This window comes from Paroedura picta, chromosome 1 (genome assembly GCF_049243985.1).
Source record: "Paroedura picta isolate Pp20150507F chromosome 1, Ppicta_v3.0, whole genome shotgun sequence".
NCBI lineage: Eukaryota > Metazoa > Chordata > Lepidosauria > Squamata > Gekkonidae > Paroedura > Paroedura picta.
Genome location: NC_135369.1, coordinates 99,193,893 through 99,206,757, shown reverse-complemented (window position 1 = coordinate 99,206,757; position 12,865 = coordinate 99,193,893). Strand labels below are relative to the sequence as shown.

At 41.6% G+C, this 12,865-nt stretch overlaps 1 protein-coding gene across 7 annotated transcripts in view; it reads left to right on the top strand.

Annotated features, from left to right (window-relative positions):
- The window catches only part of ESR1 (estrogen receptor 1), a 284,464-nt gene that overhangs the window by 136,875 nt on the left and 134,724 nt on the right, over positions 1-12,865 (top strand). For all 7 annotated transcript variants that reach the window (XM_077349643.1, XM_077349653.1, XM_077349603.1 and 4 more), the window contains exon 2: positions 1,301-1,793. In XM_077349643.1, the coding sequence (XP_077205758.1) occupies positions 1,360-1,793 (434 nt within the window). In that variant the 5' untranslated portion in view covers positions 1,301-1,359. The remainder of the gene's footprint in view (positions 1-1,300; positions 1,794-12,865) is intronic.

Sequence of the window (12,865 nt, the reverse complement as noted above, 5' to 3'; positions counted from 1 at the left end):
CTAATCTTTTTTACCAGTTGAACCTTAGATAACCATAGATCTATCTATAGAACTAATTTTAAAAGTTCATGTTGGGCTGGGGCAGTGTACTTGCTACTCCAGAATTGAATTATATGAGACCGTAAAATAAAGTAGATTAATCACATTAGTGTTCTACTTTGTTTTAGGGTTCTTTTTATTTATGTGCATTAAAATGAATCTCTTGGGATTGTCTTAAAGCTCTGTTTTTTTCAGCCGGCTCTCAGTATACTATAATGCAAATAGGAGGTAAAAGCCAGGAGTGGAAGGGAGATTCTTTTTTTCACTTTCTTTTTGATAGATTTATTAGTTCTTTGTCCTTGTTTCATGCGGTTAACATGCCGCTGAATGTCAAGAGGTTGGGGAAAAAAACCCAAACCTCCTATGGAACTTTACATGTTTTCTTTTGATTTTGAAATGCAAAGCGAAGGAGCATGTTAAGAGGCAGAAGGGCAGGATATCTGCAGGCTTAACTTTTTTTCTCCTTTAAATAAAAAAAATGCTTTGTGCTGCAGCTAAATACCAAGAATCATGATAGCTGCAGCAGGCACATCTCTGTGCCTTTTCTCCCCCATAGATATAGGACACCCTTTGATTTCTGCTCAGTGGAATTTGACAGCCTGTGGCTGGCTGCACACATGTGCGAGTGCGCCTGCACAAACACGCACTTTGCTGTGCCGTATCTCGGTCACAGCTCAGTCCTACCCAGGGTCATTACAATATACACATTACATACTTCTAGGAAACATGAAGATGAACAAAAGGGGGAGTTTAGATAAACAGAGATAGATTGGAGCCTGGTGGGGGTATACAATATAAATGGACTGGAAATCTAAATGAACATTTTGAATGCTATAATAGCCCCTATCCTCCTCTCTCTCCCTGAGCAGTGAGCATTGGAACCCCATGAAGTGAAAAGCAGCTATAATTAAGAAAAAAAATTGAGGGGAACAATTGTATGGTATTAATCCCGAATTAATTGTTTTTGAAGTGATGTTTAAACCAATGTCAGCACAAGGCAAGAGTATCTGGCCTAATGCCAGTACCTTGTAAAGTACATTAGCTCAGCTGAGTAGTACTTAAAGTTTGAGTCAGAAAGAGAGAGAGAGAGAGAGAGAGAGAGAGAGAGAGAGAGAGAGAGAGAGAGAATGCTTCCCTGTGCTTACACTCTGCTCTGTTGTAGCTTCCCTTGCTAGGACGAGCTGGATACCTGTGCAGCTGAATAATGTGGCTGAAACAAGATTTCTGCTGTGTTTCACCTCGATTTCTCTTCTGTTCTCAGATGGATCACTAGCTGCTGATTACAAACCGGGATATGCTACATGTTCACTGCCACTGACAATGACCATGACCCTTCACACAAAAACCTCTGGTGTTGCCTTATTGCACCAGATACAAGGCACTGAACTAGAAACGCTGAGCAGACCTCAGCTGAAGATTCCCCTGGATCAACCGCTCAACGAAATGTATGTGGAGAGCAACAAAACTGGAGTTTTCAACTACCCAGAAGGCACCACTTACGATTTTTCTACTACTGCACAACCCGTGTACAGCTCAACCAGCCTCAGTTATGCCCCTACGTCGGAAACATTTGGGTCCAACAGCCTGGGAGGGTTTCCCTCTTTGAATAATGTTCCTCCGAGCCCTGTTGTGTTTTTACAGACAGCACCACAGCTCTCACCTTTTATTCACCACAACCAGCAGGTCCCGTACTACCTTGAGAATGAACCGGGAAGCTTTTCAATGAGGGATGCTGGTCCCTCAGTTTTCTACAGGTAAATTTTGCTATTGATTTATTGATTTCTTTGAAACAATCAGGGAGGGAGAGACCAGTTGAGGAGAATTTTGTGTGTTGTGGGTATGGGGATCTGCGTGTAAGGCCATGCTATTAAGACTGTCACCAAAGAATAATGAGACAGTAAGCGATAGTGCATCATAGATCAAAAATGTCTCTTGTGATTATTTGGCAATTGTTGCTGTGTATGCTTAGAAAGGCATATGAAAAAACTAGTCAGATGGTTAAAAAAAATTGCTGGGGGCGGAGGGGGAGGGGAAAGGAATAGGGAAGTAAAAAAACAAACCCCACGAAACAAATTAGAATTAAAATAAGTATTGCTGAGACATAGAAGTGATTATTTTAATCACCGTCAATGTAGCTTATATCTTCTTTACATTTACATGTTTGGCATTTCATTTTTAAACTACAAATCTCACACACACACACCCCGCCACAACCCCTGGTTTCTGTTTATTACATTAATTGACTTTATGTAAAGGTGGGCAAAAACTGAGTGGCCTGCCTTTCCAAAAGTTCAGCCTGATTTATGGTGGCACTTTAGTCATTAAAAAGTCTGTAAAAACTCGATCTTAAGGTCTCAGGTCTGAAGTAATGTGATTCTTAAAAGGGTACACACTTCCTAGTACACTAGCATGATATTTTGAAAGACAATAGATTTTATATTTATTTTCTGTAAAACTCATCATAGTATACTCACAGAGAAGTCTGAGCAGTTAATGTTTAAAAAATCCTTGTGGAGCGTACCGGGGAGTAGTATATGAGCATTTTTATATGCTTGCAGCTGTAGAGATTTTAGAGTTCTTTGAACTGGTTTGGGAAATGTGACTGGTACGACGGTGGCAGAGAACATAAAAAGCTTGTCAGGAAAACATATTTTAGTGATGTAACCAAGTTAGTAGGTTTTTGCTTTTGTTTTAAATTAAAATTAAGCGACCATACACAGTTAAGGCCACACATAAATGAAAGTGTGTTTTTATTGCTGAAGGACTGGTCTAAAATATATCTTTTCTGTGTTCCAGTTTACATTTGGTGATTTCTTCTGCTAAAATTGGGAATATAACCTTGAAGAATACTTCGTTGAGAGCCAGTGCAATGTAGCGTTTAATAGTGGCAACCTTAATCTTGAGAACTGTTTGATTTCCCACTCCTCCACATGCAGTCAGCTGGGAGACCTTGGGCTAGTCACAGTTCTCCTAGAGTTGTTCTTCTAGAGCAATTCTCTTAGGGCTCTCTGCCCCTCTATCTTACAGGTTGTGAGGAGAGGAAGGAAAAGGTGGTTTTAAGTCACTTTGGGACTCCTTGGGGTAGTGAAAAGTAGGGTAAAAAAACCCAGCTCTTCTTCATTGGCTTGGGTGCTTAATGGGTGAGGTTTTTTGTGCCAATCTTGTTAGTTTCTAAGAATTGTGGGATGCTTGTGATAGTTTCCTGTTTCCCAAAACTGACAGAATGGAAGACACAACCCTTCCAATGCAAATATAGTCGCTTCCCACTATATTTGGGAATGCAATTTTAGTGGCTTCAATTTTTGAGCATTATCCCTTTGTGCTTTGAGAATGGAGTTATGGAGCCAAAGGCACACACCAGATCTGCTGCACCAAATCTGTCAGACACATCACTGGTCAAAATGTCAGCTCTTTTTTTCAGGTGCTCATAATTCAGTTTTACCACTGCAAGAAACAGAAAAATACCAGTGTAATATGCATAAATCCTCTAGTTTTCTATGTTAATAATCCCTAAAGTGGGGTTGTTGCCAGATCAAAACCATCAGAGACTCACAGGGTATCATTGGAGGGCTTGTGACATACAGCAGCCTGGCTGAAATTAGTCAAGTCTGAATATGATCAGAACCTCAGTGGAAGACTGTCTCTGTAATCCTATGAATCCTTTGTAACCTGCCTTGAGATCCATGAAAGCAAAGTGGAAACGCAAAATGTAAAAAGAAATAAAAAAGAAACTTAATAAAGCAGAACAAGCTTTTGAATATGAAGCTAATTTATCACCTGAAATGGAAGTGATGAATTTAAGCCACTCAGTAACGAAAACAAAAAGGCCATATAACGACAGCCGTTTTTGTTCTGGGAATAGTCTGTTCTTCCGCAGAATGTTACTTTCATTTACTGAAAAAAATAAACATTACTACTTGGTTTTTGGTTGTTATTTGAGAAGGACCAAGAACTATCATAATCCTAGATTAAATTATTTTAATAATGCCTGATGGGACTTGTTAAAACTAAAAATCAGACATAAAGAGTACATTTGTTTTCAGACTGGTGATGTATTGAAGTGACACCCAGCCCCGGTTTGCTAGGAGTTGTAGGGTTTGACTTCTTTAATTAAAATAGAGTTGGATTAGAGATTTGGAGTAGTATTGTCTAAATCTATTCTGTTTTGTAGCGATCATTTAATGTTCTTATATTATGGTGCAAATATTGATTTGGAGGAGATCAGCATTCTCACAAGTTGGTGGGAGAAATGTTTTTTGTTAGGTGTTAATCTCTCCCCATCCCTCCTTTGACTTGTACAGAAAGCAAAAAACCTAACTGGAATTAGCTAGGAACTGTGCAATTTAGACAACAGGTTGTTGTTGTTATTATTATTAATAATAATAATTGAATATCTTATCTACCGTTCTCAGCATGCCGGCTCATAGCGGGTTACAACATAAACGCCCACATCAGTAACATCCCATTAAAGCCTCCTTAAAAATATTACAAAACATTACAAAAGACAGCATGGCGGTAAAAATTAATTCTTCCCCACAACGGTAGGCCTGCCACTGGGGTAGCCGAGGGCTGTGTAAGCTGGTCATCGGCCACAATGTTTGAAGCAGGTGGCGTATCTTCCTGAAGGGGGGAGGGAACCAGATCTTCCTCCTGCGCCAGCCTCAACCATAGACCTGGATGGAAAAATATATATAAACATTTATTGTGTGCAGCTTTACAAAAAGTCTTTAAGGTTAAAAATATACATAAAGTCCATAGTAAATAAAAAATATCCATATCAATTTTCAATATAGCTCTACTAAAAATAATGTTTGTATTTCTTTGCCCACTACTTATAGACACTATATAGACCCTTGAAAGAATCTCTCCTTGGTATTATAACAATTCAGTTACAAATTATGAAAGCAGCATATGTGCTTTTAAATAAATTACTTTGTATCCTTAAACCCACTACTTACAATCTCTCTGTATATTGATACTTTTAAGCAAAAATTATAAACAGCCCTTTATTGAAATAGATTTTTAAAATATATTTAAGCTTATTTAGGAAAATTATAAGCTAGCAAAGTTTGTATACAATTCTGTCCTCATGATTTTTCAGAATTGCTCTCATTCCCAGTAATTCCTGTAGCACTTCCACATTCTTATCAGGATCACTCAAAAATTCCCATAGGCTTCTATAAGATTTGGTGATATTAGAAAGTGCCATCAAGTTGCAGCTGATTTATGGTGACCCATGTGATTTTCAAGGCAAGATAAGTTTTTTTTGTTGGTTGACCATTGCTTGTCTCTGTGTCACAGATCTTGGTTGCCTCCCATTCAAATACTAACCAGAGCCAACCCTGCTTAGCTTTCAAGGTCTCAGGAGATGGGGCTAGCCTGAACCATCCAGGTCAACGTTCTATGAGATTTACTTCTGGATTGCACTCCTTGATGTCATATTGACTGTATTGAGTTTAATTATGGTCATTGAGGAAGGACATTTGTTGTATTGTTTCCATCATGTTTCTATGAGCCAGCATGGTGAACTGGTTAAGAGTGGTGACTTCTAATCTGGCGAGCCGGCTTTGATGCCCTGTTCCTCCATGTGCAGCCAGCTGGGTGACCTTGGCTTGTCACAGCCCTGATAGTGCTGTTCTGACTGAGCAGGCCTGTCAAAAGCTCTCTCAGCCTCACCTACCTTACAGGGTGTCTGTTGTGGGGAGGAGAAAGGGGGAAATGCAATTATAAGCTGCTTTGAGATTCCTTCAGGCAGTTCCTATTCTATTTTATATAAGGGGAGTTTAAACTTAAAGTGATTGTGATTTGCTCATAAGTTTTTAGCAAGTAAGAATGAGCTAGAATTTGAACCCATGTCCATACTCAGCATGCTAGACATTCATCCATAAGGTGGCCAGTTTAGCACTGTATCTTGCTTTAGGAAATAGTATTTGCCTTAGCTTTAGCCCTAAACAGAAATCCAGCTCTAGAAGATTCAAATGCAGAGAGAATGTACACTAATACCAATAGGAGAATAAGTGACATTTCTGAGTGGATTAGTTTCCATTTCCCTAAGGACATTTCCTCTGTTGAGAACATTTTAATTCTTGTGTACTTCCTTCCTAGTGTGAGTGATAAAAATAGATGTGACATATCCTCGTGAAAAAAGTGAGAGAGCTATTCAGATTGAGAAAGTATAAACAATTTGATTAGTTGTAGTCTGTATATCAACTGTAGTCTGTATATTAAAAAACTTTTTGAGATTACATTTCCTTGAAGTGCATACACTGATAACACCCGATACATTGCCGCCTCATTGAAACTTCCCTATTCTGGTAGCATAAATATCTTCTTTGAAAGCTACTATCAATTGTGCCCTGAGAACTGTGGCCTGAGATGAATATCTGTTTTAAAGGTTGTTCGTTTTAGAAAATTAGAAACAAATTTGTTCCTAGCTCCAGCGAAGAAGAAAGAGAGAGATGCATCTTCAACAAGGCTATGGTCTTTCTCCCTGGTTGTCCAGATTACATGAAAGTGGAAGAAGCAGTTTGTTCAGATATTAGATGCATTTATTGATACACTAATTTAGAAATTCCTGCCCAAATCTCTGTTGCCTCTTTCCTGTCAGCGTTGTTAGTGTAGTTGAACAAGATGCTTACCATTCTTGATGGATGAAGACAATGGATTCTAGATTGAGGCAGCTAGGATTTATATCTGGAGATATCTTGCTAGGTAAGGAAAAAGTCCTTTCATTTGTCCAACATCACCTTACACAGCTGGATTACAGTATGGTGATTTCTCTCACAGAGCCTGCTTGAGTCATTTTTTGATATTTTACCTTCTCAGACTCTCATAAACTATTGGAATGTTGTGTTTTTTAGGAACTGTTGAATTAAACCACAACTTGCTGTTCTTTTAATGCACTTCAAGGGGATAATAATTCTTATCTGATGCTAGGCAGTAGGTTTGCTGTTATTTTTTGGTAAGTTGAACACAGGTTCTCTCATCTGTTTCAGCTACTGGCATGGCTGACCCAAATAAAAGCTGAATTTTAACAGTTTTTATTCTGGCACATTCAGCTATACTGATCAGCTATCTGCTTCACTTTGCCCCTTCTCAGTGAAGGAAAGTGAAATGGACTGCTGAAATGGTTGTAGGTCATTTAAGCCTAGCAGCTTGACAAGCTGGCAGCCACTTAAACCCTTCATTACACTTCCCCCCATCCAAAGGGAGGGAAGTGAAAGGGTCCCCTGAAATGGCGGCAAGCTATTTCTGGAGCCCATTTAACTTCCTTTCATTTGAAAGGGAGGGAAAGCAAAATGAATAATTGAAATGGCTGCTGATCATTTATATCTAGGGGCTTGATAGGTCTGTCCACTAGTTTTTGCATTTTTATGGCTGACTTCCATCTTAAACCCTCTGTTCCATTGACTCCCACCTCTTCCAAAAGGAGGGAAGCAAAAGGAACACCTTATATGGTTTGCAGCCATTCTGGTCTCACAGCAGACAGGTGTACCCACCCTGCTATAAGGCTGAAATGGCTGCAAGTCATTTCAGTGGCTCATTTCGCTGCCTCACACTTTCAAGTGGGAGGGAGCAAAAGTGAACTAGTCCAGGATCAGCTCCTGCAGTAGGATATGACAGCTCATCACCATATCGGCTGGGGCCTGGGGCTGGGGACCGGGGGCCGGGGGGGGGGATCCCAGGATTGGACCCTGTGTCATGAGCTGACAGCTCTTCCCAGCCTGGGCTGCGTCTGCCTCTCTTTGCAGCACAGTTTATGCTGCACTGTAAGAGGAGGAAGCCCGGGATTGGCCACCATGGCATGGAGCCGACAGCTCTGCCCGTTCTGAGCTGGGTCTGCTTCCTTTTGCAGCTCAGTTTAAATTGAGTTGTAATGGGAGGCAGACTGGGATCAACTGAGCTGACAGCTCTGCCCTGTCTGGGCTGCTTCCCTCTGCAGCTCAGTTTTAAACTGAGATTTAACAGGAGGCAGCCCGGGATCTGCTGCAGCAATTCAGAGCTCTCCGCTCCCATGCCCTAGCTGATCCTAGGGTTTTTAAAAGTTCATCTTTTTTTTCTTCTTGGGTCTATTGAACCTGAAAAAAATTGGTATTCTTGAAAAAACCCCGGTCAGATTATGACATAGTTATTTGGAGCTGAATTTTTTCCAGGAATAGTGAAACATTTTAGGGTCCAATAGATGCAAATCCAAAAACCCCATTTTTCTGTGCATACTCCTACTAGATCTGAGAACAACTTGTTTGGTTGCCAGAATACTAACCTATTTTCCTTTAGTAAATAATTGCTGATGCCCTGAACTGTGTCAATTTTTAGAGGCCACATAGCATTGTCCAAAAAAGTGTTTTATTCTAACAGTAAAAAATGCCTTTCGTGGCCCCTTATATAATGGGTCCCTGAGGCATAATTCCATTTCTGCCCAGATGCATAAAATTCATCTCCAAACAGCTGCCCTCCACAAGGGATTTCAGCTTGCTCTTCTGATATGTAACTATCACAGATCCCCAATCTCTGATGATGGGGATAGTTTAACATTCCATGTCTTACAGTACATACTAACAAAGTACTTCTCTTTCCTTTACCGTGGCTGATTTCCTTACAGGAGCCACTATGTACTTTCCTTGTACCCTCAGTTCTTTCTGAGCAGCCTGATCTTACATATCAAAGAAGGGGGGGGGGGAATCCTTTTTGCTGCTACTCAAAGGGTTTGTTGGGCAGAGTGCTTTTGCTTTGTTAATGGTCACAGTCACTAGTAGCAGTTAATTGCGGCATCTGGATCAAATTTTTAGTTCTGTGTCTTTGCAAGAAAACTGCTATCTCCCAGTTTCTTGTGCCATAATGATATCGACAACAACTACTGAAAGTAATGGTTCATACATCCCACTGTTGGGTCCTTGCCCACTGGTTGAGACCCATTTGCATGTGCCATGGCTGAGCACCTGTTTTGTGTGCAGGAGGTCCCTGATTTAAATACCTGGCATCTCAATTTAAAAGTCTCAGGTAGCTGGTAGGGTTGTCAGGCTGTGTCTGGTAGTGCTCAAGAACCAGCAAGAAGTTGGGTGAGGGAATGGGGCTGGGCGGGGGAGTTTCTATGTGCCACTGTGTTATTTATTAAGGAAACCTTGAAGTGGCATAGGGTAGCTCTAGAAACGCTGTGGTTTTATGTCACTTGGAGGTTTATTCTGGAAGGGATATAGCAAGACTTGAACCTTATTTTCTTCCTACCACTACCCTAAGCAATGGCAGCTGCTGGCTGGAGGCCTCCCATCATTGCAAAAAGCAAAGCAGCCCTGAAAATCCTCTAATATGGGAGACTGGAGAGCGGCTGACAGTGAGAACACACAATATTGACCTTGATAATCCATGGTCTGATGGTATCAAGCTACTTCATCCATATACTTTTCATAGCAAGCACTCAAAACAGTAATAATATATACAACTCAAAATCCCTAATGAATAAAGTGAAAAATTTCTTGAAGTCAAAGAAAAACAATTTGGATGAAATGTCTTGGTGGCCAGGATGTGAATGGATACACTGCGTATTCTGGTGGTTCTTACAGGCATCGTGAGGATTTAGTGTATGTTCTACTGCAGTGGTCCCCAACCTTTTTATCACCGGGGACCGGTCAACGCTTGACAATTTTACTGAGGCCCGGTGGGGGGGGGGTAGTCTTTTGCTGAGGGACGTTGCTGCCGGTGCCTGAGCCCCTGCTCCACTTCCTTTCCCGCTGGCGCCCCTGACTTCCCGTTGCCCGCTGGGGGGTGCTGCCAGCAGTAGCTGTGCAGTGCCGCGCCAAGGGGGAGCCCCAGCCATGGCAGCCACTGGAGAGCACCAAAGGTGAGCCAGCGGCAGAGTGGCAGAGCAGCCCATGAGGCAGCAGCCAGGGAGGACAAGGAGGAGCCGCGGCCCGGTACCGACTGATCCACGGACCGGGGGTTGGGGACCACTGTTCTACTGGTTAAATTGTGAATTGTTAAAATACTACAAGAACACTTGCCTGAACATTAGCATTTATTCACTTCAGTTTAAGGAGAAATACCAGTGTTTTAGGGCTGCCATCCAACTGCAGATTTTGAATTGTTAAATGCAATGAAAATTATTGTGGGCAAGATTCAGCCACAATGAAGTGCTTTTAAGCCCTAGATTTTAATGGAATCATGAAGCATGTGGTTACATGCAAGAAAATACAGTTAGTTCAGCATTTTAAATTCTACAAACTTAGTACTGATTAAAATGTCAATACAAATGCCTTTTTGAAATTTAATGTGAACAATGGGGACATTTCCCATTAATAATTAAAGCACAAGAAGTATATCAGTTTGTGTTGCATTTGTTTTATCATTGAACTGGGATTCTGCAACAGAGATATCAGACATGCTGGTTTGCTAATATGTACAGAGTCCAATGATATGTTTACTTTGTTCAGGACAATTTCTGCCACAATGAACACACTTTTACAAGGCACAGAAATAACAAGTACTGGGAGTGCAACCTTGCACTGTGTGTTCACAGTACAGGGCATGCAGAGGAGCTTCTCCAGCAGTGTTGCCATCCTCCAGGTGGGGCATGGAGATCTCCTGGTATTACAATAGTGATCAGTTCCCATGGAGAAAGTGGCTGCTTTGGAGGTTGGATTCCATGGCATTATACAACTGCTGAAGCCTCCCAATTGTGCCATTCCCAAGCCCCACCCCCAAAGCTGCCATTCCCCAATCTGTAGCTGGTAGCCCTATTCCATAGGGCTTGACAATCCAACTCCTGCCTCTAAACAGCTGGGCCACTCAGTAGCAGTGGAAAGTCTCCTCCTTCTAAGCTGCAACATCCTTTCTCTTGTTCTTCCTCACTTTCCACGGCCACAAACTGCTCCCAACAAAAGCAGGAATTCACTACAGGCAGTTTTTATCCACATAGGAAATCTTTCAAATGCGATGGCTGAGAGTTATCAGAACCAGGTGTTATTAGTCTACATGTTCTGGAGAATCTGAGATATGAAATTGCTGATCTCTTGTCTTCTGTTGTAAACGGGGTGGGGAGATTTTCTCATTCATCTCTAAAACTGTAGTTCCTGCTCTGATAATTGATTTTATTGACTACTGCAGCCTTCTACTCTCTGGCCTCTTCTTATCACACCTCAGTGCAAAGCTCAACCATTAAAAATCACTTATCTTTTCATTCAGAGCATCTGATGCCACATGTTTGCACTGGCTACTTTCCCCCTCCTCCAGTGAGCACAAGCTCTTTGTGCTACCCTGGTCCTTTGGAGCTCTCCATGGCCTTGCAGCCTCCTATCTTGCTGCTCTTATTATGTCCCTGCCTATGACCTTCACTCTTCTACCTTTATCATCCTCAGCTGCTCAGAAATTCTCCTGCTTGCTTAACCATTCTGGCCACTCCATTTTTCGTGCATATTCTGCCAGGATTTCTCCCTAAGTAATTTTACAATACTCTTGCTCTCTGTCCCAAAAGCTTCTCTTCAAAACTCCTCTTTTCAGGACAGCAGTTAGCATGATCATTTGACTGAACCACCCACCATAAAGAAAACTGGGGCTGGAATCATGTTTGCATTTTAAAATGCCTTAATGACTATTTAGGAACCTTCCCCTGTTATACTTTTCTTGTTATAAATGCTACTGGCTAGAATGGGAGAAGGCATTTCCTGTTTTGCCCACACTGCTGCCCTTCATTTCATGACTGGTAAGACTGACATGATGGACCTTCTCCCTTCTCCATTGACCTCCACAGCCCTATGCAGGATCCATCAATATTGAGCAAAGAGAACTTTCTTTCATGCATGAAGGAAAAATTACAATGTGGAATAATTAATCCCAAAATACATATGATGCTATAGAAAACCTGGAGGAATACAAAAATGCTTCAGCTAGCACATGTGGTAGAAATGCAGCTACTTCTTTAAAATCAGATGGAGACTGCCTTCTCCAATAAGGTATCCCCTGTGCAAGCACCGAGTCATGTCTGACCCTTGGGGTGACGCCCTCCAGCGTTTTCATGGCAGACTCAATACGGGGTGGTTTGCCAGTGCCTTCCCCAGTCATTATCGTTTACCCCCCAGCAAGCTGGGTACTCATTTTACTGACCTCGGAAGGATGGAAGGCTGAGTCAACCTTGAGCCGGCTGCTGGGATTGAACTCCCAGCCTCATGGGCAGAGCTTTCAGATGGCTGCTTTACCACTCTGCGCCACAAGAGGCCTTCTCCAATAGCAGCTTCAAATAGAGCCCTAGATCTGATTTGGAATCAGAAGTAAGTGCTGGTTCATTTACCTATCGCATTTAGTGTTACATTCAGTAGTATTGACATTCAGAGATGCAGTAAGCTTCATAGCTTCCTAGAAGTACATTCTTTGCATTGTGACATCTAGGCTTGGAATAAGGGGGGGGGGTGCCATCAGTCCTTGATGTTATATCACTTCCCTTGGAAGTGACAAAGTGCTGCTGCCTGCCACCAGTTTCTCTCTCATTACAGCTGCTAGAATGCCAGTGGGCAATGGGTGCTGCAGATGCCTTTTAATGCTACTTAAAAATGTTAAACAGGAAAAATACCTGCCCCCCCCCCCCCTTTGTGGGAGGTGGCACGAAGACCATGCCATTGCAGGCCAGTTCTGTTTTAGTTGTGAAAATATCTTAGGGATGATTTTAGCCAGCTGTTGTACATCTGGATAAATAACTGGTGTTAAAAGATTTTAAAATTATACAGCAGTGAATCTACTTGTAACCTTCAGTCACAACAATGAGATTAAACATTTGTTCTGCACTGTTGACAGATTCTGCATGACACAGAATTACACACAGATGGGGAGAATGTGAATC